The sequence below is a fragment of the Pseudophryne corroboree genome, chromosome 2, assembly GCF_028390025.1.
Source record: "Pseudophryne corroboree isolate aPseCor3 chromosome 2, aPseCor3.hap2, whole genome shotgun sequence".
In the NCBI taxonomy this organism is placed as follows: Eukaryota; Metazoa; Chordata; class Amphibia; order Anura; family Myobatrachidae; genus Pseudophryne; species Pseudophryne corroboree.
In genome coordinates this window covers 80,247,628-80,275,157 of record NC_086445.1, presented here as the reverse complement: position 1 = coordinate 80,275,157, position 27,530 = coordinate 80,247,628, and the positions used below count along the sequence as shown (strand labels likewise).

Below are 27,530 nucleotides of genomic sequence, written 5' to 3'. Positions count from 1 at the left end.
AATGTGCCCAGAGGAGGCGGTCACGCTGATGGAAGCTCCTGAAGAGTTTTCTGCATTTATTTTGCATATGTTTGTTATTTTCAGGCAGGGCTGGTTGGCACCAGCCTGCCTGCTTTGTGGGACTTAGGGCGGAAAACGGTCCAACCTCTTGAAGGGTTAATGGTCCCGTTCCCCGCTGACAGGACACTACCTCTAACAGAGCCAGAAGAATGAAGATTGGTGAGTACTGAGCCGGCGTCCCGGCTAGCGGGGCGCCGGCCATTATAGCGGCATGAGGGTACGGAGATGCACGGCTTCTACACGGGGCAGAATGCGTCTCCAGACACCGTACACAACTGCGTCCCTGTACACAGTGCCCATACTGGCACAAAAACCTTAAAACAGTTTTCTCCATTTTAAGCACCAGATTCCTCAGCCAGTATAAAAAAAAGCGGGAAGGCTGTGCACCATTGAAGGGTTGGGGCTTCACTATGAGAGGATCCAGCAGCTCACCAGCGCCATTTTCCCTCTGCAGTGAACACAGACCGATACTGGACGCATCAGTCTCTAGGCTGTCACGTAAAATTGTGTTGCCTGTTCCTGGTGCAGCCTTCCTGAAAGACATGGCTGAGTGTAAAATTGAGACTACACTCAAATCATTGTACACAGCTGCTGGGGTGGCCCAAAGACCCACTATTGCATGTGGGTGGATCACTAAAGCCATTGCTAAATGGTCAGGTAACCTAATTGAGGGGTCTGATTCCTTATTTAGGAAGGATGTTGTCTTACTCCTACAGCATATACAGGACTCTGTGAACTTTATGGTGGTAGCCATAAAGGTAATTGGCGTGCTTAACGCACGCACCACCGCTATGGCATTGTCGGCACGCAGGGGATTGTGGCTACACCAGTGGACTGCTGACGCGGACTCCAGGAAAGGCGTGGAAGGCCTACCATTCACAGGAGAAGCCTTGTTTAGAGATGAATTAGACAAATGGATCTCCACGGCTACAGCGGGTAAGTCTACGTATCTTCCTTCTGCAGCCCCCTCAACCAAGAAGACTTATTTAGCTTCTAAGTTTCAGTCCTTCCGGACGGCCAAGTTCAAGGGCAAATCCAGAGGTGCTTCTACGTCCTCTGCAAGAGGTAAACCACGCATACCAGCAACAGCAGGTGCTCAGGAACAGAGCTCAGGCTCTGCTTCCTCAAATTCTTCAGCATGACGGTGGACCCGCAATGCATGTAAGGCTGTCCTGTGGGAGCCTAACTACAATTCTTCAGTCAGATCTTGTCAAATTCGTACCAGGATCCCTGGGTCATAGATCTTATTACCCAGGGCTACAGACTGGACTTCCAAAGGCTCCCACCTCACAGATTCTTCAAATCAGGCTTGCCAGTTTCACAAGAGGCAAGTATAACTTTACAGCATGCCATCCAAAAACTGGTACAGACTCAGGTCATTCTTCTAGTTCCACCTCATCTACTAAACAAGGGATATTATTCCAACTTGTTCGTATTACCGAACCCGGACGGTTCGGTAAGACCACTTCTGAACCTCAAGTCTTTGAACCAGTACTTACGAGTGTTCAAATTCAAGGTGGATTCTCTGAGAGCGGTGATCTCAGGTCTGGAGGAGGGGAGAATTTCTAGTGTCTCTGGATATAAAGGATGCGTACCTTCATATTCCGATCTGGCCGCCTCATCAGGCTTATCTCCGGTTTGCACTGCAGGACTGTCACTACCAGTTCCAGGCCCTGCCATTTGGTTTCTCCACGGCACCGAGACTGTTCACCAAGGTGATGGCAGAGATGATGTTTCTACTCCGCAAACAGGGAGTGAACATAATTCCGTACCCGGACAATCTCCGGATAAAGGCGCCGTCCAGGGAAAGGTTGCTGGACAGCATTGCTCTCTCAACCAAACTCCTCCAGGATCATGGGGGGATTCTGAACCTTCCGAAATCTCACCTAGAGCCAACACGGAGGCTCCCATTCCTGGGAATGATACTGGACACGTAGTCACAAAAGGTGTTCCTTCCGTGGGAAAAGGCATTCGTAATCCAGTCGATGGTTCGGGATGTCCTGAAGCCAACCCGGTGTTGGTGCATCTGTGCATACGCATTCTGGGGAAAATGGTGGCCTCTTATGAGGCACTTCAACACAAAAGATTTCACGCAAGACCCTTCCAGCTCAATCTGTTGGACAAATGGTCCGGATCATATCTTCACATGCACCAGAGGATCTGTCTATAGCCAAAGGCCAGTATCTTCTTTCTGTGGTGGCTACAGTCTTCTCACCTCGTCGCAGGACGGAGGTTCGGAATTCAGAACTGGATTCTGTTAACCACAGAAGCAAGCCTCAGAGGTTGGAGAGCAGTCACTCAGAGGGTGCAGTTTCAGGGAAGATGGTCAAGTCAGGAAGTCATCCTTCCACTCAACATTCTGGAGGTGGCAATAGACGCCCTGACAACTCCATGGGTTTATCAGATGGTGTACGTGTTTCCTCCACTTCCTCTGATCCCAAGAATTCTAAAACGAATAAAAAGGGAAAAGGTTCAAGCAATACTCATTGCTCTGGACTGGCCAAGAAGGGCCTGGTACGCGGACCTTCTGGAGATGCTCCTCGAAGATCCGTGGCCTCTACCTCTTCGCGAGGATCTTCTGCAACAGGGTCCGTTCATATATCAGGACTTACTGCGGCTACGTTTGACGGCATGGAAGTTGAACGGCTGATTATAGCCAGGAGAGGGATCCCTAACAAGGTTATCCAAACTATGATCCAAGCCAGGAAGGGGGTAACGTCTAAGCATTACCATCGTATTTGGTAGAAATACGTCTGTTGGTGTGAGAGCAGAAATTATTCTGCGGTGGAATTTCATCTGGTTCGTTTCCTGCTTTTTCTGCAGGCAGGCGTGGATGTGGGCCTGCGTCTGGGCTCCATAAAAGTCCAGATGTCGGACTTGTCCATTTTCTTTCAGAAACAGTTGGCGTCTCTTCCTGAGGTCCAGACGTTCTTGAAAGGTGTTCTGCACATCCAAACACCCTTTGTGCCTCCCACGGCACCTTGGGATCTCAATTTGGTGCTGCAGTTCCTCCAGTCGGACTGGTTTGAACCGTTACAGGAGGTGGACGTAAAATATCTTACGTGGAAGACGTCACACTGTTGGCCTTGGCTTCAGAAAGACGTGTATCGGAGCTGAGGGCTTTGTCCCACAAAAGTCCCTATTTAATTTTCCATGGGGACAGAGCTGAACTCAGAACTCGTCAGCCATTTCTTCCTAAAGTGATGTCCGCATTTCACATCAACCAACCTATTGTGGTTACAGTTGTCACCGATACCTCTGCTACTTCAAAGTCTTTGGATGTTGTGAGGGCTTTGAAGGTGTATGTGAATAGAACAGCTCGTCACAGAAAGACGGACTCGCTGTTTGTTCTTTATGATCCCAATAAGATTGGGTGTCCTGCTTCAAAGCAGACTATTGCACGCTGGATTATGCTTACTACCCAGCATGCTTATTCCACGGCAGGTTTGTTGTGTCCAAAATCTGTAAGGCCCACTTTACTAGATCGGTGGGTTCTTCCTGGGCGGCTGCCTGGGGTGATTCGGCTTTGCAGCTCTGCCGAGCAGCTACTTGGTCAGGTTCGAACACGTTTGCTAAGTTCTACAAGTTCGATACTTTGGCCTCTGATGACCTTCAGTTTGGTCAATCAGTTTTGCAGGAACCTCAGCACTCTCCCACCCGGTTTGGGAGCTTTGGTACATCCCCATGGTACTAAATAGACCCCAGTATCCTCTAGGACGTAAGAGAAAATAAGATTTTAATTACCTACCGGTAAATCCTTCTCTCGTAGTCCGTAGAGAATACTGGGCGCCCGCCCAGTACTTCGTTCTTCCTGCAGTGTTACTTGGTTGAGTAATGTTGGTTCAGCCGTTGCTGTTCGTGTTTCAAGTTTGGTTAGCTTGGCTTTCCTCTTGTTGTGTGTATCCTTATCTATCCTTCTCTCGAAGTATGTCCATCTCCTCGGGCACAGTTTCCTAGACTGAGTCTGGTAGGAGGGGCATAGAGGGAGGAGCCAGCCCACACTATGAAATTCTTAAAGTGCCCATGGCTCCTAGTGGACCCGTCTATACCCCATGGTACCAAATGGACCCCAGTATCCTCTACGGACTACTAGAAAAAGATTTACCGGAAGGTAATTTAAATCCTATTCTTTTGGTATCGTTTTCTCCGTACAGTGACTGGGAAACCCAATTAGTGCATCGTGTCCACTTGCTGCTTCGGGCTTCGCTAACGCTGCGCTCGGCACAGGTTACCGTTCCCAACTGTAGTCAACGTTGATCGTAAAGTATGAAAAAGTTCTAATAATGATTTTTTTAAAAGAAAAACTCATGTCGACCTTATGTCATGTCGACCTAGAACATGTCGGCCTAGAGTCCCTGTCGACTTACTGTAGACCAATAGTGGTCGACCTAGACAGTGTCGACCTACTTACTGTCGACCTAAAGACCGGATCCCATGGGGCCCAGTGTTCCCCCTGATGTGAGTTTAGAATAAAAAAATAATACTAGTCCTGCAGGACATTTTTGAAAAGATGGTGTTCCTTTAATAAGATGGAAAGGATTCTTCGCAGTCCTGTGAATGTGCTACAAAGCTTATTACTTTTCTACCCACAATTTCCGCCTTTTTTAGTAATGGCTTCATTAAGATACATTTTAGAATACGGGGGTTGTGGACATATAATTTATTTTTATCATCTTGTAATGACTCTTTTTTTTTTACCAGGGATAGGCATCCTGTTAACCTTGTTCTGGTGCTTGTCGTTCCCCTTACAATGGGATGCTGTAGACTAAAATAACTGTATTATGAGTCACTACTGTCACATTTCAATGTCTTACAGAATGGATTAAGCCAATACTATTCAAGGTCATACAATAAAGGAGACAGATTTATGCTATAATTAACTGAAAGTGATGTAATGCAACAACCGATGGGTTAAAAAAAATATCCACACCACAAGCTTTTAATTAGCACGGATAACTAAAATGTGATCAAATATGAAATGAATCAATAGTACAAGATGAAAGGCAGAGGCCAAAAATACTCTGATGTTGTTATTGTCGGTTTACTATCGCCCTGTACAGTAAAACGACAATTTTAAATAGGCTAAGGGGGTATTCAATTAACTGCCGTTTTTTCGACTGGTTGAAAAAACAGCACTAATTCAACACAGGGTATTCAATTGCAGACATTTTCGCCCGTTTTTTAATCCATTTTCGCCCATGCCATTTCACTTGAATAGGTCAAATGTAAATCCGACCTAAAAACGAGCGAGAAGTACTGGTTGAAAAAAACGTCACTAAATGAATACCCCGCTAAATTACCTAAACCAGAGTTATTGCCAGGTTAACCCAGGTTGTGGCTCGGAGTGAAATGGTCCCCAAAAAACCTGGGTCCTGTGACCCGGGAATCCAACCTAGGTAGCGAGCAGGGCTGGACCCCAGAAAGACTCGGGTAATGGGACAGTATGAATGGGGGACCCAGGTCCCGTTTACACCATAGGTACAGCCAGATCCCCGGCACTTGTAGATGATGACAATCTCCATGTGCTGGCAGAACAGGTAACACTGCACTTATGTGCGGTGTGAACGGGGCTGACCTGGGAATAACCTGGGTCGTACCCGTGGTGTAAACGGGGCCTGTCCCGCGTCGGACCTGGGATTTTGGTGTGAAAGGGGTATAAGTCTGCCTGTTGTTCCCTTGCATGCCATAAGGCAGGGCTATTCAATATGCAGCCCTCAAGCTGCTGTGGAACTACACATCGCAGCATGCCCTGACAAAGTTTTAAAATTAGGGCACGCTGAAACTGTGACATGGCATGCTGGGATGTGTAGTTCCACAGCAGCTGGAGGGCCACAAGTTGAATACCCCCGCCGTAAAGGATTGTCGTTATTCAGTTTTGGTTTAGATGCGATGTGAACAGTGCAGCATATATCACAGGGACATACCGGGAGCAGAGAATGAATTGCAGGGACAGATTGCTGCTGCGTGTGCATGCGTCACAGAACAAATGAAATCTGTTCATTCCAGCATTGTCTAAATATACTTTCCTGACACCCGCTGGATTCTGAGCACCCGCCACATAGTAATATATTTCTCTATACACTTTCTGTTTTACAGCTGGCAGCAGCCTCAGAACCCGTTCCCTTCCCTCCCGTTGCAGCACCACAGTCCTATGTCCTCTCAAGCATCCTCCATCAGCGGCTCTTTGCACTCAGCTTCCCTGCCGCTCTTTCCGATGGGTATGACTTCCCACCCTGCGCCGTCTCCGTCCCCGTCTCCCAGCCAGCAGCTCCCGCCGGAAGCCTTTGCCATCGTGGAACGGGCTCACCAGATGGTGGAAATGTTGACCAAGGAGAACGGTGTCTTGCGGCAGCACCTGGAGAGTTGCTATGAAAAGGCAGACAAGCTCCAAAAGGTAGGTTATACGTATGGTGTCTGTATGGCCAGAGTACCAGAGCTCTGCGGGAAACTACAGAACATGTGACTGACTGACTGCAATAAGTGTATTTCCATTGATGACAACTGGGGAGAAACCTGTTATGTAAATATAAAAGGCATAATGCTAGTAACTGTGTAATGCTGCCATTTGCCGACTGTCATGGATTATTGTAATGAAATTTGAGCAAAAAGATAAAAGCAATCATATATAGAATGTTTATTTTTTATTTAATAACAAGCTAAGTAGCTTTTTAAACATACATGTGGTAATCATTTCCCTTACCTGTCCTCCTACAAATCATTATCTCCTTTTCAAAACTTCTCTGGAGGGAAAACAAGTGTGGCTGCCAGGCACAGGCTAATACCTCTGAGCACATGATGTGATACAGTATGCTTTAGAAGGATATATCTTCTATGGTCAGTAAAGATCAGGTAGACTTCATTAAGAAACACCATGGCTCTGGTCTGGAGGCCTTGTGGTTATCTTTATTGGTTGGAAAAAAGCCTTTGGCACCTCAGAATCGGAGGATTGTAATACTTTCCTTGGGACTTCATGGATAAATTAGGTGCATCTAACATGTTGAAAGCAAGGGTTTCCACTCGGATGTCTGGCATGGTTATCGTCATGTATAAAATGCTGGACTGCTTTGGTTGCCTCCCATCAGAGGTGGTAGAGGCTAAGGGGTATATGCAATTGTGGTCGAATTCCCGAAATTGGCGAATTTCGGGTCATTTTCGACCCAAAAAAAAAATTCGCCTATGCAATGCAGTGCTTTCCGACCAAAAAACGGACTTTCAAAATTCGACTTTTTGAAATTCGACTTTTTGCAAATTCGACTTTTCTGCAATGATACAAGTGCTGCAATTCGACCAAAGCATATTCAATTCAAGTTTGGAAATTCGACAGCAGTGCTTTTAGACAGCAAATTCGTCATTTTCAATCCGCCACACTTTGGAGGGTGAAAACAAATAAAAAAAATTTAAACATGTTTTTTTTGGTGTTTTTTTTTTTGGGAATAGCAGATCTATTTACATTAGAAGGGATTAGGTACTTTTTTTTTTGGGGGGGGAGGCACAAATATTATTTATATATTTTTTAAAATATTATTTTTTTTATTTTTATTTTTTTTTATTGCTGGAACGGTAAAATCAGAAAAAAAAATGGCGTGGGGTCCCCCCTCCAAAGCATAACCAGCCTCGGGCTCATTGAGCTGGTCCTGGTTCTAAAAATGCGGGGAAAAAATTGACAGGGGATCCCCCGTATTTTTAAAACCAGCACCGGGCTCTGCGCCTGGTGCTGGTGCCAAAAATACGGGGGACAAAAAGAGTAGGGGTCCCCCGTATTTTTAACACCAGCATCGGGCTCCACTAGCTGGACAGATAATGCCACAGCCGGGGGTCACTTTTATGCCGTGCCCTGCGGCCGTGGCATCTAATATCCAACTAGTCACCCCTGGCCGGGGTACCCTGGGGGAGTGGGGACCCCTTCAATCAAGGGGTCCCCCCCCCCCAGCCACCCAAGGGCCAGGGGTGAAGCCCGAGGCTGTCCCCCCCCATCCAATGGGCTGCGGATGGGGGGGCTGATAGCCTTTGTGATAAAAAAAAGATATTGTTTTTTCCATTAGTACTACAAGTCCCAGCAAGCCTCCCCCGCAAGCTGGTACTTGGAGAACCACAAGTACCAGCATGCGGGAGAAAAGCGGGGCCGCTGGTACCTGTAGTACTACTGGGAAAAAAATACCCAAATAAAAACAGGACACACACACCGTCGACAGTAAAACTTTATTTCACACTACCGACACACACATACTTACCTATGTTCACACGCCGACATCGGTCCTCTTCTCCATGTAGAATCCACGGATACCTGAAAAGCAAAGTTCAATATACTCACCTCAGGGTCCAGAGATAAATCCACGTACTTGGCAAAAAAAGAAAACGCAAATACCCGCTCCAGAACGGACTGAAAGGGGTCCCATGCTGACACATGGGACACCTTTCCACGAATGAGACCTGTCAGTGACAGCTGTCACTGACAGGTCTCTAAGCCAATCTGGAAGCGCAACTTCGTTGCGCTCACCTGATTGGCTGATCGCTGTGACAGCGCATCGCACAGCTCCCTCCATTATATTCAATGGTGGGAACTTAGCGGCTAGCGGTGAGGTCACCCGCCGGTCAGCGGCTGACCGGCGGGTGACCCCACCGCTAGCCGCAAAGTTCCCACCATTGAAAGTAATGGAGCGGCTTTGCGAGGCGCTGTCAGAGTACAGACGGCGTCCAGCCAATCAGGTGAGCGCCACGGCAGTAGCGCTTCCTGATTGGCTGAAGGGACATCAGTGACAGGAGTCACGTGATGTCCCGGCATTCGGGGAAAGGAGTCTAATGTGAAAACATTGGACCCCTTTCATTAGTCCGGTGGATCGTGTTCGGTTTGTTTTTTTACAAAGTACGTGGATTTACCTCTGGACCTGGACCTCTGGACGCTGGAAGGTGAGTATAATTTTTTGACAGGTACCCTCGGATCGTCGGAGATCGTTGCAGTCGGCGTGTCAACACAGGTAAGTATGTGTGTGTCGGCGTATGAAATAAAGTTTTACTATCAAGGTGTGTGTGTCCTGTTTTTATTTGGGTATTTTTTTCCCAGTAGTACTACAGGTACCAGCGGGCCCGTTTTTCTCCCGCATGCTGGTACTTGTGGTTCTCCAAGTACCAGCTTGCGGGGGAGGCTTGCTGGGACTTGTAGTACTAATGGAAAAAACAATATCTTTTTTTTTAACACAAAGGCTATCAGCCCCCCCATCCGCAGCCCATTGGATGGGGGGGGACAGCCTCGGGCTTCACCCCTGGCCCTTGGGTGGCTGGGGGGGGGGACCCCTTGATTGAAGGGGTCCCCACTCCCCCAGGGTACCCCGGCCAGGGGTGACTAGTTGGATATTTGATGCCACGGCCGCAGGGCACGGCATAAAAGTGACCCCCGGCTGTGGCATTATCTGTCCAGCTAGTGGAGCCCGATGCTGGTGTTAAAAATACGGGGGACCCCTACTCTTTTTGTCCCCCGTATTTTTGGCACCAGCATCAGGCGCAGAGCCCGGTGCTGGTTTTAAAAATACGGGGGATCCCTGGCCGATTTTTCCCCTGCATTTTTAGAACCAGGACCAGCTCGATGAGCCCGAGGCTGGTTATGCTTTGGAGGGGGGACCCCACGCCATTTTTTTTTCGGGTTTTTCCCCGTTTTTTCCCGTTTTTTAAAATCGCGGCAAAATCCGCCAAATCGGCCGATTTTCGCCCGCGACTCTGGCGAATCCGTTTTTCATTGCATATGGTGAATTCCGGAAGCCACCTTCCGGAATTCACCTGGCGAATTTGGTCGAATTGAAAAAACGGCGATAATTGCCGCGAATTCGCCCGCTATTGCATATACCCCTAAGACTGTAGGGCAATTTAAACATGCTTGGGACAGGCATATGAATATCCTTACAAAGAATTAAGGTTAAAAAAGGGTTGAGATTGCCTAAAGGATAAAATAAAAAAGGGGCAGACTAGATGGGCCAAGTGGTTCTTATCTGCCGTCAAATTCTATGTTTCTATGTTGCCTATAATTATAGCTAGCATGGCTACAAGAGGAGACTTTAGTTACTTTAAATGGGGTGTCTGTTGGGCTGACTTTGGCTTCAGTGCCCAACTTGTTAATGTTTCACAAGCAACGTCGTCTATGGTGATATCGGCTGTGACCTCAGAATAGAAACACCACCATCATTTAAGGACAATGATAGGTGGAAGCAGATACTCCTGGATGTTAATCAGTTCATTGTAAATGTCCGTTTGTGATGCAAGTTTAACCGAAACGGTCAGACGAGAATAACGCAGAGCAGGGTTTCCTAGTCTGTCTGCTGTGCATTAACACCTGTCAGTGCACGTTATCAAGTTCTGTGGAGCAAAGACCACACACAGTGGATTTCCTAGCAGTGGAGGAAGACAATATGTTTGGATGGATTGTCCCTCACCATGTGCTTTTTACTGCGGTTGCGTGCCATGTGTGGCGCCAATTTGCATAACTCTACAGCACTGTTTGCTGCGCAGTTAAGGGATCCTTTCCTTGCACGATTTGGGTGCAGTCACTTACAAGCTAAGCTCAATGATGTTATCCATAGGTCACGACTGCCTTCATCTCCTGATCTGAATCTAATTAAGCTTTTATGGGGTTTCTGGAATAACATCCGAGATGACAGTTATGTGACTTTCCTGTGGAAAAGTGGGACTGACTCCATCCTGCTTAGTCCCATTGGTAGACTCAATGTTATGGGGCATACAGACCGCAAGTGGCGGCCCAGCGCCCGATACAGTGATTTTACATTGGTTTTTCCCCATTATCCACTCACTTAGGATCTTGCTTAAAGATCATGAGTTCAAAATGCCCGAATATCAACCTGGCAAGGGGTACACTTAGGGGTAGGTCCTTACGAGCACACATATCTGCAGGCAATTCAGAGGGGCATATCCTGTTGTCCATGGGGTGATTGTCCTAATTGTCAGCCCAGACATTTAGATCCTGTATCCCCGCACCAAACAAGTTTTTTTCCTTGCGGGCACGGGCTCTGCAAGGAAAAATCCACGTAGAAACCCATACAATCCCTCATTTATCATGGAATCTTTGGATTACTGTGTGTCACCCGTGGGTTTACTACACAGGGAAAATGCTGAGTAATTGAATAGCTCTGGCCGTTAAACCCGGAGCTTTCCCTGTGCAGTAACCCTGCGTCTAATTCAATATGCCTGAGAATGTTACGTGTCTCCACTGGCCAAATGGTTGTTACTAAGTTGTATCGGGCCGTTTGCACACGTTCTAAGTGATAAATGCAGATATAAACAAGTTCTATGTATGAGTGAGCGTATGGCCTAATAGGTAGAACAAGAGCATTAAGTATGGCTCAGAATAGAGATTGGAAGACTGAGGAATTGGTGTTGTTGAAGTCATGGCTCTTTGCGGAGGGCCAACGGGTTGGACATGTTGAGCATTAAGCAGCCCCTAATGGGCCCTACACACTGGGCGATAATACTGAAATGTGTGAACGATCTCGTTCATTAATGAACGAGATACCGTTCATATCTTTGAGTGTGGAGGCACCAGCGATGAACGATGTGCGGCCCCGCGCTCGTTCATCGCTGGTGCCCCGTCACTTGTGCATGCAGGCCAATATGGACGATCTTGTCCATATTTGCCTGCACTGTGCTATGGAGCCGGGTGACGGGGGGAGTGAAGAAACTTCACTCCTCCTGCCGCCGGGTCACACGTCGGCCGTATCTGCCGTCGGCAGCTTGGCGGCGGATCTGCCAGTGTGTAGGGCCCATAACACCCGTGTACATGTTTCTAAATGTTACAGACGTGTCTGATAAATGTGTGATCAGACATTCTCCCATGGCTGCAGTTCCTGCGTCTTAAAGGTCCCTTTGAGAAGGCTTTTGCAGCCTGGAATAGATAGCTGCTGGGGAGAATACCTGGAATTTGTCTGTGTATAACATTTGCATATCATCTTAGATATCTTACCTTCTGTGGGAGTACATGACATTTACATATCCTGCATGTCTGCTGTACAAGGTCAGTCTCTTGTTGGAGCCTCTGTAGAACCTTAGGGATATTTGCCCACGGGTGGTTTGTTGACACTCTGCAGAACTTAAGGCTTTGATATTCGTTCTCCAGGCCACAAGCCCAAAGGTGCACATAGATATCAGGCTGCTTTACACCTAATCAACGGAAAATCACAGCAGCGTTGTATAGTCCTAACATGACCGCAGATCCTCATCATCTGCTCACATGTGTGTGTGATCTTTTCTCACTTTGTCATTTTCATTTAAATTAGATTGTAATCTCTGTGGGCCAGAAAACTTTGTCAGAATACATCTGTGTATATTACTTATAAAATACGTCTAAATGTGAGAGTCTGCTCTGTGGACTATGGCTCACTCCTAGCGCCTGATTCTGAGTCGGACGTTGCAGCCCCATGTATGCGTCTTCATGCTACAAGCCTTTCCCTGGTGTACAAGCCGTGCGTCCGAATGGCGCCCATATGGATGGACCATCATTATGCATCCACTTCACCACCTCCCTATCTCCTCCAAAAACATTTCTGAGTCCGTGCGTCTCAATTGTAACTGCGACTCTGCACACGGACTCTGGGCACGTGCGCAGTGCGAGTTAGACGCATGCACTATAGAAACACATTGCTCGACTGCGTGTGACATCAACATGGAGTCCAACTCTATACTCCCATGTACAGGTTGAGTATCCCATATCCAAATATTCCAAAATACGGAATATTCCAAAATACGGAATTTTTTGAGAGTGAGATAGTGAAACCTTTGTTTTCTGATGGCTCAATGTACACAAACTTTTTTTAATACACAAAGTTATTAAAAGTATTGTATTAAATGACCTTCAGGCTGTGTGAATAAGATGTATATGAAACATAAATACATTCTGTGCTTAGACTTAGGTCCCATCACCCTGATATCTCATTATTGTATGCAATTATTCCAAAATACGGAATAACCCGATATCCAAAATACTTCTGGTCCCAAGCGTTCTGGATAAGGGATACTCAACCTGTATTATGTATATTAATAAAACTGTTAAGAAATCAGGTACTTGCAACAATACTCTAAAATATGATACGTGGCCACATACAGCACAATGCGATTTAGTAGTTTACGGGCCTGTTTGGTGTAAGGGTGGGTGTACATTAGAACGACAACCAATCAGGCCAATAGTCGGGGACGATTTCTCTCCGTCCCGGGCCTTATACATCAGATGATTTAATGAACGGCGGAACGATATGTTGTTCTTTCCTTCATTAATATGCAAAGCGTTGCATGCGATATCGTCTGGTTGGTCGTGCAGCACGGACAACAGGAAGACGTCTCATGCTACTTGCGGGAGCATCCAATTGAGCGCACACATAAGACGATATGCCCGGTTTGTCGCCACGATACGGCAAATCATACGGATATCGGACCGGTACCTCCCTAAAACAGATAGAGAATGTTGGCTGCACAGTCAGTTTGTTGATGACACTAAATTAGTTTTTAATTTATTTATTTTTAGCACTTGGATTTTTTTTTTTTGTAAGATTATTTGTATGTGAAACTTTTACTAAAAACATTGTTTTATCTTTTTAAGCTTCCACCTGCGTTTTTCACCAATGACTTTTAGCAGTACGAGCGGGGCTAAACTGAGCATTAGGCAGGGCAGGTCGATACTTAACTAGTGGGGGGAAAAAAGTATAATTAATAAAATCGTAAAGAAGGCTAGAAACAAAAGCATTGTGTTATGTAAACGTTGCGGGGAGGCGTGTGCAAACAGGTGAAATAGCACTATTGGTGCAGCTTAGGTATGACATCACCGAGCTCATGGATCATACTGGCTCTTCTTCAGATGTTTGCATTGCGTTGTGCTTGCTCTATAATATACTGGTTATCAGCCCGTCAAAATGACGGAGCAACATAACAGTAATGTCAGCGCCTGTGACTGTGCGCGTCCGAATGGAGCAACAGTTGAATTGCTCCGTCAGGCGCCATGTAGTAGCCGCTAGCGCGCAAACTACTTGAATTCCACCCATAGAGGTGAGGAGCAGAGTTAGCATTTTATTATATAGGATATATGCCCCAACCTGCAACAGATTGGATGGACAGATGTACTAACCTTTGAGAGTAATAAAGTGGAGAGAGAGAGAAACTGCCAGCCAATCCGCTCCTATCTGTCATTTGTCAAACACAGCTGAGTGGCTGGCACTTTATCTCTCTCCAGTCTGTCACTTCCCCAGGCTTTGTACATCTGCCCCTGTTGTGTCTCTTGGTTGGAGAGAACAGAGAATAGTAGGATACTGAAGCGGTTGCTATTACTACTAGTGTGTGAATACGGTTTATGTTTCTGCCTTGGAATACGCCGTCACACAGTGCTTATTTTCATCAGGAAGACAGGCAACATCTGCTCCTGGTTGCTGCAGGGGTTGTGTGTGTAACACGCATGAACACGTGTAAATTCCCTGTAATCAGCACGGTTATCCTGTGAAGTGTAAGCGTGACTTGTATTGCGCAGAGTCCCAGATACGCAGCAGGCCTCTGCTTGGTTTGGCATCTCACCGGTATGGCTCATTGGACTGGAATTGTCAGGGACTTACATGAAATGATGAGATAATTGTCCCAGAAACCGGAAAGCAGAGATGTGTGTAGTCTTTGAGTCATGGACTTGTATTGCAGCTCAAGATAACATCACACAAACAGAGTTTACAAGAATTCTAACTTGGCAAATTATGGTTTAGAGGGAGATTTATCAAAAGGGGACCATTGGAGGTGGGCAACCAATCGGATTTTTGCCATCATTTGTCTAGTACATGCTATAAAATGATAGCTTGCATCTGATTGGTTGCTATAGGAAACATTTTTACTTGTCCTCTGTAGAAGGTTGTTTTTGTTGTTGTTTCTTGTATATATTTATGTATTTTAAGCTTTCGGGTCACCTACACAGCGGAGGCAGTCATTTTGTGGGCTGAACTGATATTACGCATGTCATTTTTATTGGAATACTGCCATCTTGGATGTATGCACAATGTCTGCTCTCATGCAGAGGCTGCAGCTGTGAGCCAGTCATAATGCAGCCTATCACAATCGGTGACAGAAAATCCAGCCTATCACAAAGCATCTCAGTGATGTCGCTGGTTCCTGTGAAATGGCGGGTTCCCTTCTGAAGAATTCTTCTTCAGCCTGTGTATGTGGGCGACAGACACCCTGTAAGGGTATCATGTAGAGGTGGAGGCACGTGTGATCGGAATGTATGTGGGGACCATGGGGCTTATTCTGAGTTAAATGGATCCCTTTTGGTGGGTTTTGCATACAGCACATGCACAGATGCGTGATCATCCTATTGAGTGCACCGTATCGGACTTTGCATGACATTGTGTGTTTTGGGACGACCCTGCCTTGTGGAAGTGTCCTTGGAGTATATGTAATACTATGTGTGAATGGTGCGTACGGGGAAGGGAAGCCTGTGTCTGACCTATTTCTTGGACCTTGCATGGGGCCGATACAGAGACTTCCTGGCCTCTTTGTTGTTGCTGCGACGGCCCAGCTTGCGCCACCCCATAGGTCACACAGCCAGCCAGTGGTGTCAGAGATAATCCGATACTGCGTCCTAGGACAAAGCTCGGATCAGTAATACAAGGAGGCGTGACGCCCCCTGCTGCATTACCATATTAGTGCTGTGGCTGCAGCTTCCATGTTAGCAGCTCCGCCCACATTTGAATGAGGCCCAATGCCATACTTGTACACAGTGCGCTGTAGTGTCATATACATGAGATAATATCCTGACGTTTATTCACAAATGTGAAAGTCACATAAAATGTAATTATATACAAAGTACAAGCAACCAGCGTCTTGAGTCCGTTGGAGAAAGAGTGCTATATAAATATTATTAATTATCAATTAAATGCAAACATCTCTTGTTTTAATAGTCATATGGAAATCTTCATTTTGCAGCATGCAAAATGCAAATGTCAGTTAAGTAATGAGAATAGCCGGCTGCAACTTGATATAATAGTGCCACAAAGCTAATGAATGAATTACTGTCCGCTAGAGAGGGCGATACGCAATCAGCAAATTAGAAGTGTCTAGATAGCGCCGCTGACAGTCATCCTCATCATTGAGCAGCATTGCACCAGCCCCGCTGAGATATGGCTTCTGTATGACGCATGTGCCCACATCTGCTGGTGTTACATGCACACGCCCTGACTTCACATCAGCTACGGATAGAAACTCTGGTTCTAGTTATCTGGCCAAGCCTTTCTATAAAGCACGGCTTTCCTTATGTATGTGCCGCAGAGGGAAATCTCACACCTGGAATCAGCTGCTGAGGTGGGAAACGTGGACATAAATTCTCTGAAAGGTCTTTTCCAGATGGGGGATATAAATAGAGTATTACTGGCCGGATGGAAAAGCTCAAGTTCTAAAGAGAGAGGACCTTATGTAAAGAATCAGGGGTTCCATATTCATGTTTGGTTTTCGGGTAGTTATCTGTGAAAATTGATTTCATTTTTTTTTTATATAGTACCGAGGACTGCTGATTTTACAGTACCCACTGTGGGGGAAGGAGGTATGTGGGTGTGGGGGGGGGGGGGGGGGCAGGGCAACGCACCCCCTCACACCTAATAGGTCTGACCCCTAAGTTTTACATGCCGGCCTGAACAAGTCCACTTTCTGCTTAAAATAGTGAGATCCATTCATAGAGCCGTACATTTGAATATGGCCCTAAATCTATAGGGAATCTACTAGGTTATGGCTCTGAAAAACTAGTGATGAGCGGATTCGGTTTTACTCGGTTTTACTCGGTTCTCAAAACAGAACCTTATTGGCTATCCAAAACACGTGACATCCGTGAGCCAATAAGATGCCGTTTTGAGAACCGAGTAAAACCGAACCCGCTCATCACTACGAAAACCACATGCACATGGACACTTCTAAGCCACTGATAAAGGATAACCATCCCACTGAAGCGTTTCTGCATATGCAGGTGACGATAGTAACACCATGCTAGATAGTGTCTGAAGAACAAACTGGTCACGTACGGCCTAGGTCACTTCCAGACCACATAGGTCTTCATTGTGTGAAGATGAGCGTTACCTTATGGCCAGGCCCAGTAACCATCTGTCCAGCATAGTTTAGTGTAGAACAGAAGACCGCAAAGGTCTTATCCCTTTTTTATTATTACTATTATTAATATAATACTTTATTTATATGGTGCCACAAGGGGTTCGCAGCGCCTTACATAGTACATACACAGCAGCAGTGCAAACAAGACAAGAAAAACTGCAAAAGAGCTATAGTACGAAATATTGCCTTTTTGCAGATGACACAAAGGTATGCAACAGGGTAGACACACCAAGTGGGGTAAAACAAATGATTGAGGATCTAGGTAGACTAGAGGAATGGTCAAGAGTCTGGCAATTACAGTTTAATGCCAAAAAATGCAAAATCATGCACTTGGGTCTCAAAAATCCTAAAGCTAAATACAGTATTAATGGCACTATACTGGAAACTACTGAGGAGGAAAGGGATCTAGGAGTCACTATTTCAGATGACTTAAAGGCAGGTAAGCAATGTAACAAGGCAATGAGGAAGGCTAGTCAGATGCTTGGCTGCATTGGGAGAGGAATCAGCAGCAGAAAGAAAGAAGTAATAATGCCACTGTATAGGTCATTGGTACGGCCTCATCTAGAATACTGTATTCAGTTCTGGAGGCCATATCTTCAAAAGGATATTAATACATTAGAAACTGTACAAAGGAGGGCAACTAAAATGGTGCATGGCCTACATCACAAAACATACCCAGAAAGACTAAGAAATCTCAATATGTATAGTTTGGAGCAGAGAAGAGAAAGGGGCGACATGATAGAAACTTTCAAATATATGAAGGGTTTTAACAAAGTCCAGGAGGGAAACATTCTCCAAATGAAGAGAAGCAATAGGACACGAGGACATGCACTGAGACTGGAGGGGGGGAGGTTCAGGGGAAATTTGCGGAAAAATTATTTCACAGAAAGGGTAGTGGACAAGTGGAATAGCCTCCCATCAGAGGTGGTAGAGGCTAAGACAGTAGAGCAATTTAAACATGCATGGGATAGACATAAGGATATCCTTACAAAGAAATAAGGATCAAATAAGGTTAGTGATAAAAAAAAAAATAATATATAAAAAAAAAAAAAGGGGCAGACTAGATGGGCCAAGTGGTTCTTATCTGCCGACAAATTCTATGTTTCTATGTTTCTATGGTTTACAAGCTATATATAATCAATGCAGAAAACATACAGTATGGCATCCCGGCTGTCATGTGACCAACACCACAATCCCAACACCCCTCAGGAGACAGGTGCTGGAACACCCGACAGCTGACATCCCGAAGGTGAGTATCTGGGTGGGGGTTAGGGTTAGGTCCTGGGGGGAGGATTAGGGTTAGGCACTAGGGGGGTTAGCCCTAGCTGACACCCCCGGAGAGTTAGCCCTAGTAGACACCCCTGGAGTGTTAGGGTAGGGTAGGGGTAAAATACTTACCACCATCCGGTGTCTGGACCCACCATTTCTGCACATGCAGTCATAATACCCACAAAAGCAGCGCCAACTAAACCCAAGATTTGGTGCCATTGTGGCAATGGGGAGGAGACAGTATCCTTATTGGTACTGTGGGCGGGATGTACTAATAGACATCGCTGGCCAACGCCACAATGCTAATCGCATATGTACTTACATATGCGATTAGCATTGCAGAGGACAGCTCTGTCCTCCACGAACCTCAGCGGCTGCCTGACTTCAGTGTTTCAGCCCCGGGAGTCAGTCTGCACATGCGCAAAGTGGCGGGTGCGAGCATGCTGGGACGGATCCGATCGGATCCCTCACACGGCGCTGCGATGAAAAGCCCGCAGGCTTCTATGGGATATTGCCAGCCAAAGCTGGCAATCCCCTCGGCAGCTCTGACCCGGCGGCTGGGGCTTAGTACGTTCCGAAAATGCGGTAAACAGGAGTTTACCGCATTTTCCGTTTAGTCCATCCCACCCTGTAATTGTTTTATCAAGCACCCCTTATTGTATATCCACTTAATCCTTCCATACTACAGATATGAACATTTATGAGTAGGGAAGATGGATGTGTTGGACAGGAGAGCCGGAGAGAGTGAGGAAAGAGAGGACACAACCAAGAGCCTCCTATTGCTGGTACTTATTGGGCCTTGAAAGGATATCAGCCTCTTCTTGTACCCCTCGATTTGATGGCCACTGACGTCAGTGAGAGCAATCCTTAAAATTACAGATTATACACGACACCATGTAATTAAGAATCACTCTCCGTTTATTGTTCATAACAATGGTATATAAGGCATCATTGTCTAGGGAGGGATTGGAATGTCCAGGGAGGGGTAGGCAAAAGTAAATACTTTATTGGTTTAACTTTACTGCATAGGAGGGGTAAAACAGGCTACATGGGGGGAAGTAGGATACAGCCTAGTACTTCATCTAGGGGTGGTGATTTCACACAGTTCCCAACAAACTATGGGTGGAGCTATATTCATTTTATGCAATGCAAGCTAAATCCAAGGCAAAAGAAAAAGAAACAATATTTACACAATGCACAATGACAGAGGAGATTTAACCCTTCAATCCCCTCTTAGAATCATGATTGTTATACGACATGATTCTTCTGTAGAGCCCCCTTTTTGTTTCTCCAATTTTTTAGATATTGAACATAATCATCGGGGCCTTTGCTATCAGAGGAGGTGATGGGGCTAGTGGTAACATCATAATACATCAAGACTGTGTCAATACCTTTAGATGTGAGTTTCTTTCCACAGGGAATCACACAATAAACTATGAGACCTATAAAGATTAAAGTTATTATTATGAATATACTTATTTGCACAAGAGCCTGTTTCCAATTTTCAATCCACCCAAAATATTGGCTCCATGGGTTATCAACACCTGAATTTTTCTTAAGTTCTATGGATAAGGTTTCTAATTTGTTTATGGCTAAAGTAACCTTACCATTGGGACCAGTGTTGTCAGGAATATATGTACAACAGCCTTCCACCTTACTAATGTAAACACATGTACCGCCTTTTTCTGCTAGAATCATGTCAAGGGCCATTCTATTTTGGAAGGTCATTTGGGAAGTGGCTTCTAGCTGTTCAGCTATACCTTTAAGAGCATCTTTGGTATCATTAACAAATCTTTGTTGATTATAATATATATAATTAATCCAGGCTACGTTTTTATTTACAGTTACTATAGGGAACAATGATTCAAAACCCGCAGCCACCTCATCTCTAGCTTTGAACTCATTTGGAACACCTCTTGGGACCCCTATAGCATCAATGTATACGTGGGGGTCAAAGCTACCTCCTGGGAGTGCTCTTTTCTTTCGATTAGCAGGAGTATTAGAGGGAGGAGTGGGGTCATCGGTGATCATTAGGAGTGGCATTATGACTTTGGCCAGGGCACACTCACCATACCATGGTGTGTCTAATTTACTTCTAAGTTTCATATCCCCACATATGTAATAAATGTCGCCTAATGATCTAGTTTGGTTGACTAAAACAGTTGTTCTTTTATTTGCACAATACCCTGGTGGGAAGGTTTTTAAATTTCTACCTGTGGTAGTGTTAGATGTATAACAGGTATAGTTTCCAGGATATATGGTTATGGTGCTTCCTGGGTTGGGATTTTTTGAAAAAACAATTTTCCTGTTCTAGGGGTATATTAAGGGGCACTGTACCTAGGTGGGGCCTAGATTTGCCACAGACATAACAGTTACTTTTATTATGTTTGCTAGCACTATACTTCATCCATTCTAACCAGAAATTGATGTCAGAGAAACCAGTTTCAATAGCTAGGGTGTCTTTAAAGGTGGGATTGTTAACGGCCATCATATCCTTGAAGGTGGTTATATGAGGTTTCAAGAGGTTGGGGCGTGGTTTAGGGGGCTTGAGCTGGGCATACTTTTCATTGTTAAACATATCCTGTAACAAGAATGGTGTAAGGGATGGGTTTAAAAAAAAGGATTCACCTAGGACATAGGTGCCTGCATCAGTAGACTGGGGATGTTTTATGCTTAATATGAATTTACTATCACATCTGTTTTGTCTATGAAGGGTAAGACGGGTAAGCAGGGACTCACCATATTTGTCTTTTCTTGAGAGAGCCTCTTTGGGCTGGTATCCATAACTATGGCCAGAATTCCATCCCACTGATCCCCAATACGCACATTTATTTCCCCAATATTTACTAGTAACACAAATATAGGCTTCAGTGGGGGTATTACGTGTACCATACTGATCACACTGCCAGGCATAATGTTTGTTAAGACAGGGAGCAATGGTACAGAAATCTATTTTATAGGCGGCAACCTCAGTATTGGAGGAGTTATACCAAAATGTGTAGGTGCCGGATTTTTGTGTAATGTCTACTTCAGCTGTAGCTTGGCAAGTGAGGACCATTAGGATTATCAACATAGTCCCCAGGATAGAGGTAGGGGACAGGTTCCTCATCCTCCTCTGTTCTTCTGTCTTCGCTAGGTGGGAGGTCAGGGCTGTCTGCCCCCGTTTGTACCTCGCTGGAATCACTTGCTTCCCTCTCTAGGTCTGGTCTAGGAATCTTTTTCACTCGGGATGCATGGATGCAGGTGGGGCTTTCCTCTGTCAGGACTGCTGTTCTGGTTACTGCTACGACCTCTGTCTCTGGACCGTAGGTAAAGTCTCCTGGGCTCTTGTTCCTGGGGAGCACCTTCACCACGACTCTGTCTCCGACTTTAAAGGGGTGTGTAGGTTCCTGTGGATTCAAAGGGTTTTTACAAACAACCTCATGTTCAATTTCATTCAGTTTTATTATCAGGGACCTGACATACTCTTCTCTGATAAGTTCTAGATCTCCCTCCTGTATTACTAATGGTTTCTTAGCCCAAGGTGTAGGGAAGGGCCTACCCATTAATATTTCAAAGGGGGAGTAACCCAAAGTCTTTTGTGGTGTCATTCTGATCTCTGCTAGGATAATAGGAAGGACCTTCTTCCATTTATGGAAGGTGCCTCCTGTGGCCTTCCTAAGCTTGTCTTTGAGGGTCCTATTCATGCGTTCTACGACCCCTGAACTCTGCGGGTGATACGGGATGTGGAACTTCCATTCCACCTGCAGGGCCTTTACCAGAGCCTGTGTAATTTTTGCTGTAAAGGCGGAGCCTTTATCACTATTGATTTGCAATGGGCACCCCCATCTGGGGATGATTTCCTGAGTTAGGATCCTAGCAACTGTCTTTGCATCCTCAGATTTAGTGGGGAATACCTCTGGCCATCGAGAGAACATGTCTACAATGACCAGGGCATATTCCTGTTTACCAGTACCTGGGATATGGGTGAAGTCAATTTGCAGGTGTGTAAAGGGTGTGGTGGGGTATTCAAGATGCTGATGTTTTGCCTTGTCAGGGTTGTTGGGGTTGTTTCGCAGGCAAGTGATGCATCTACTGACATACTGATCTACTAATGACTTGGCATCCGTGACATAGAAATCATTACGTAAGAGTAAGGTAGTTGTTGCCTTACTGTGGTGTCCTATGCCATGGTAGTGGGCAATAAACAAGGGTGCACTGGACTGGGGTATACAAGGTTTCCCCTCTTTGCAGATTAATCCTGTTTTAGGATTCTTCTGCAAAACTGGGTAAGTCCAGTCAGCTAGGTCGGCATTGGAGGCTGAGGCCTGTAACTGGGTGATCAGGTAATGGTTGTCGAGAGCTGGGGGGGTCATGATGGTCATGTGGGCCTGAGTGATGGGCTGTGAGGCTGCATGTTTGGCAGCAGAGTCAGCAAGGGCATTTCCAAGGGAGACTGCATCCTTCCCCCCGGTGTGTGCCCTGCAATGGAGGATTGCAATGTCAGAGGGTAAGGTTATGGCATGCAGAAGGTCAGAGATGAGTTGGGCATGTGATATGCCTTTTCCATCAGCTCCAAGGAAACCACGGCGTTGCCAAATGACCCCATGGTCATGCACGACGCCGTACCCGTATTTGGAGTCAGTGTAGATGGTGACTGGTTTATTCCGGTAAAGGTGACAAGCCCTTGTGAGAGCAATGAGCTCTGCAGCCTGTGCTGACTGGTAAGGAATGGGCTGTGCTTCCAGAATAATGTCAGGGAGAGTGACAATAGCATAACCCGCTTGGTACGTGGTGTCATTGGGTCTGCTACAGGAACCATCTACAAAAATGACATCCGCGTCGGGGACAGGGACAGGGGACATGTCCAGTCTGGGGGATGTTTCTGACTCAATGGAAGCTGAGCAGTCATGGGGTTCAGGAGGGTGGTCTTCAGGACCTTTGAGCCCCAGGAGAGCGTTGAGAATGGGTGCAGGACCTGAAGAGTTGGTGGCATACTTAATGGTGAGGGAGGGGTTGTTCAAAAGGAGAACCTCATATCCACTGAGGCGCTGAGCTGACATGTGTTGTGTGTGTAACCCTTTTAAAATGGTTAGAACATCATGAGTGGTGTGAAGTATTGTTGTGTGGCCTAGGGTGAGTGTGGTGGCCATTTCAGTTACCATTGCACAGGCTGCAAGTGCCCTGAGGCAAGCAGGCATACCTTGCACAGTGACAGGCATTACTTTGGAAAAAAATGCCACTGGGCGCAACTTTCCTCCATGAAACTGTGTGAGCACCCCCGCCATGGTTTTACAATTGTCCCTTGCAAACAAATGAAAAGGTAGTACATAGTTGGGGAGGCCAAGTGCCGGACTTTTCATTAACATACACTTTAAGCTTTCATATGCAGTTAACATTTCTTGTGACCATTGTACAATATTAGGTTTGTCTTTCAGTGTGGCTTGTCTCAAAATGTTATCATAATAGGAACAATCAGATATCCACTGTCTGCAGTAATTTACCATACCCAGAAAAGACAGCAGTTCTCTCTGGGTAGTTGGGGTGACCAGGCCCAATACAGACTGAATGCGCTGTGGACTGACTTTCCTTTCCCCCTGAGTGAGCACAAAACCTAAGTAATCCACATGCTTCTTACACCATTGCATTTTTGTTTTGGACACCTTGTGTCCACATTCACAGAGCCAGTTTAACAGTGATATACCATCCTCCCGGCAGGCCTCCTCAGTTTGACTACAGAGCAGCAGATCATCTGCATACTGTAGCAGGACTGAACCATGGTGAGGTTGCCAGGGCCCCAATGTGGCCTGGAGTACAATGCTATAGACAACGGGTGCGTCAATATAGCCCTGGGGTAAACGACACCAGGTGAGTTGCTTGCCCTCAAAAGAAAATGCAAAAAGTAACTGTGTCTGTGCATCCACTGGAATGCTAAAAAATGCATTTTTTAAATCAATCACAGAAAAAATTGCAGCATCTGCAGGGATAGCTGAAATGAGTGAGTTAATGTCAGGTACAATGGGTGCTATGGGCACAATGAGTTGGTTAATTGCCCTGAGGTCTTGTACAAACCTTACACTACCATCTGACTTAGCAACAGGGTTGACTGGTGTGCAGTAAGGTGAGATTATGTGTCTGAGAATGCCTTGTTGGAGAAACTGTTGTATCATTGGTCTAAGACCTTCAACCTTCTCTTGTGACAAGGGGTATTGCTTTTGATAGACAGGTTGTGTGTCAGGTTTCAGGGTTGCTCTATATGGTGTGCAAGGAATGAGGCCAGTGTCATAGGGACCCTCCGACCATAGAGCAGGGTTCACTTTGTCAAAATCAGGTGTAATGTCTGTTGCCTCCCACACCGGTAGGTGTGGGGACTCGACCTCCAGGCCACTGCTAGTGGGTGAAGGGAGAATGGAGATTTCGAGTTTGCTAAGAAGATCCCTTCCCAGAAGATTAATTGGACATTCAGGTATTACAGTGAAATTGTGTTTACCCATATACGTGCCTCCCGTGGTTCTGACACTAAGGGCATCTGTCAGGTAAGCATCTGTGGGTATCCCATTGATTCCCATTGAAGGAGCAGTCTTTTCCAAATGACCATCGTACAGGTCGACACACAAAACACTAGTAGTTGCCCCGCTATCTACCAGGAAAGGGATTGCTCTCTTTCCTATAATCAAGGTTAGTAGCGGTGGGTCCTTCCAGTGTCTGGTGAGTTGGGCAAAGGCTGGGATACCCTCCTCCGGGCCCCGTCAGTGGGAGGGATCCTGCCAGTCAACTCGGAATCGGACATGATCCTGAAAGGGGTTGTTGTGTGACTGTCGGGGATGATCCCGGGAGGGAGCCGGAGCTTGGGGCTGTCGGTGGTTTTGTGAGGGACAAGGGCAATCCCTTGCCCAGTGATCGTCCCTTCCACAGTTGAAGCAGGAGGTTTGTTTCCTGCTGGCAGAGTCAGGGGGGTGGGGTGGCCTGGCTTGTGGGTTTTGATATCGGGCTGGATTGCGGGGTGGGCCAGTAAAGTGCTGCTGGCGTCTATCTCCCCGGTTTCTGTGATTTTGGTAATTATGAGTTGGGGCATTCTGCAAGGGTTTTTTAACATCAAAGCATCCTGCAGCTTCCTTTTCATATAAGTGCTTTTCAAATTCCTTAATATTATCAGAGGTCCAGGAAGAAACACCTTGCTTAACAGGGACCATAACAGATGGCAACAAGTTATTTACAAAGGTAGAAATTAGTAAATGGTCTGTATCTACAAGAGTAAGACCTGCATCTTCAGACCAACACTTTTTAAACCTCTTCCAAAACTCAGTGACAGTTTCAGTGGGCTTTTGTTTACATGCTACGGCAATAGGAAGAGAAGCTCGGGTTTTAAAAATCTCTTTCATATGGGTCTCAATTTCCTTCCACATCTCCGTTACACCGTCCCCAGTATTGAGAGGGTAGCGAACGGCATCGTTAAAGGTGGTAGGAGTGTTTATGGTGGGAATCTTTTTCCAATCCCACCCGTTGTAATGGTCTATAACCCCATCTATGATCAGCTTCATATCTTCTTGAGTATAGCTGCGTCCTGTGCAAGCCTTTTTCAAGTAAGCTATGCAGCCGTCAGGTGCAACAGTGGGTTTGGGACAGTTCTTAACAATTCTGTCTAAATCCTCTATTTCAATGGGTTTCTTTAACAACTGATCCCCTACTGTCATAAAGGGCAGGTGCTGGGTGGCGACACTGCTGGCATCAGCACTGTTTTCAAGGAAACCAGTGCCGGATCGCGTTATGGAGGGGGTAAGAGGGTGGTGAATGATAACAGTTGAGTCAGCGTTACGGCGGGAGGTGATTTGTTTGTTAGGAGTAGGGGCACTAGGGGCGGGGGTGGTTACGTCTATGTGGAGGGTACTGTCAGGGGGGGCTATTCCTCCTGAGCCTCCTTCTCCTTCCCCTTCCCCTCCTCCCCCTCCCCTTTGCATCGGCATTCGTGACAAAGCAACTGAGCCTCCTTCTCCTTCCCCTTCCCCTCCTCCCCCTCCCCTTTGCATCGGAATTCGTGACAAAGCAACTGCAGCTAACAGATCTGTGTCTTTTAAGGAGGGGTATAGGGGACTGTAGGGCGGAGGAGAAGAGTTTTTTAGAAACTTGTTGCTTCTAAATTCCTCAGCTTTGTGTAGTCGGGAAGTTACAGATTTTATTCTACGCTGTTTCTGCTTGATATTTTTGTCATACCAATGAGGTGCTATCGTGAGCCATTGCTCTCCTCCAGCGCGCATATATGTCATGTCCCATTGTGGGTCATGATCATACCACGGCCAGGCTTCCTTATCTTCCAGACAAAGACCTTTGACCATGTCCATATAAAAGGGATAATTAATACCGTCACGGGGGAATGGACTGGGGCTGCCAACTTTCTCTGTCCACCCCGCTAAGTTATCTACCCAAGGGTTAACTAAATAATAATCTGTGGTGGAGTTACGGGCAACATATTCCTTACATGTTTCTCCTGGTAAAGGTGGAGGATAAATGACTGTCTTACTCTGACCCCCTCCCATAGTAAAGAATACAATCTACACCAGCTTTCTACGCAATTTCTACAACAACTTATAACAACTGTCTATGCAATATCACAACAAAAATGCAGTTTAAAAAAAAAACCTTCTATACAATTTCACAACAAAAAGACTTTCTATGCATGCATTAGCTAACACCAGTTAATTAGTCATTGACAATATCACAATATTATCTGTATAATGAGAACATGAAATCTTTTGACGGGTACGCTTACCTTCGTACAAGATGTCAGAAAAAATACAGCGTTTTAAACAGGAAGCAAGAAAAGTGTTTGAGTAAGATATCTGGCAGACGAAAACTTACCAGCCGTCTGAACCAAATATAAGAACTTATCACACTACAAACATACAAGAATATATAGGCGATCAAATCGGGGTATTTTCTACGTTACGTATAGACCCCAGGTCTATTTTTTAAGTATCCCAGATACTAACGTCTTTGGAGAATTGCGCTTTTCTCAGACGTATCTTTAAGTCCCAGACATTAAAGATTATATGGTATCCCTGATACCTGTTTTATGGCTTTACATAAAACTACGTAATATTAAGTCCCGG

General features: G+C 45.8%; 1 protein-coding gene across 2 annotated transcripts in view; it reads left to right on the top strand.

Annotated features, from left to right (window-relative positions):
• AMOTL1 (angiomotin like 1) overlaps window positions 1-27,530 on the top strand; it is a 216,611-nt gene that overhangs the window by 116,335 nt on the left and 72,746 nt on the right. For both annotated transcript variants that reach the window (XM_063951456.1, XM_063951457.1), the window contains one exon: window positions 6,157-6,454. In XM_063951456.1, coding sequence (XP_063807526.1) covers window positions 6,157-6,454 — 298 coding nt within the window. The remainder of the gene's footprint in view (window positions 1-6,156; window positions 6,455-27,530) is intronic.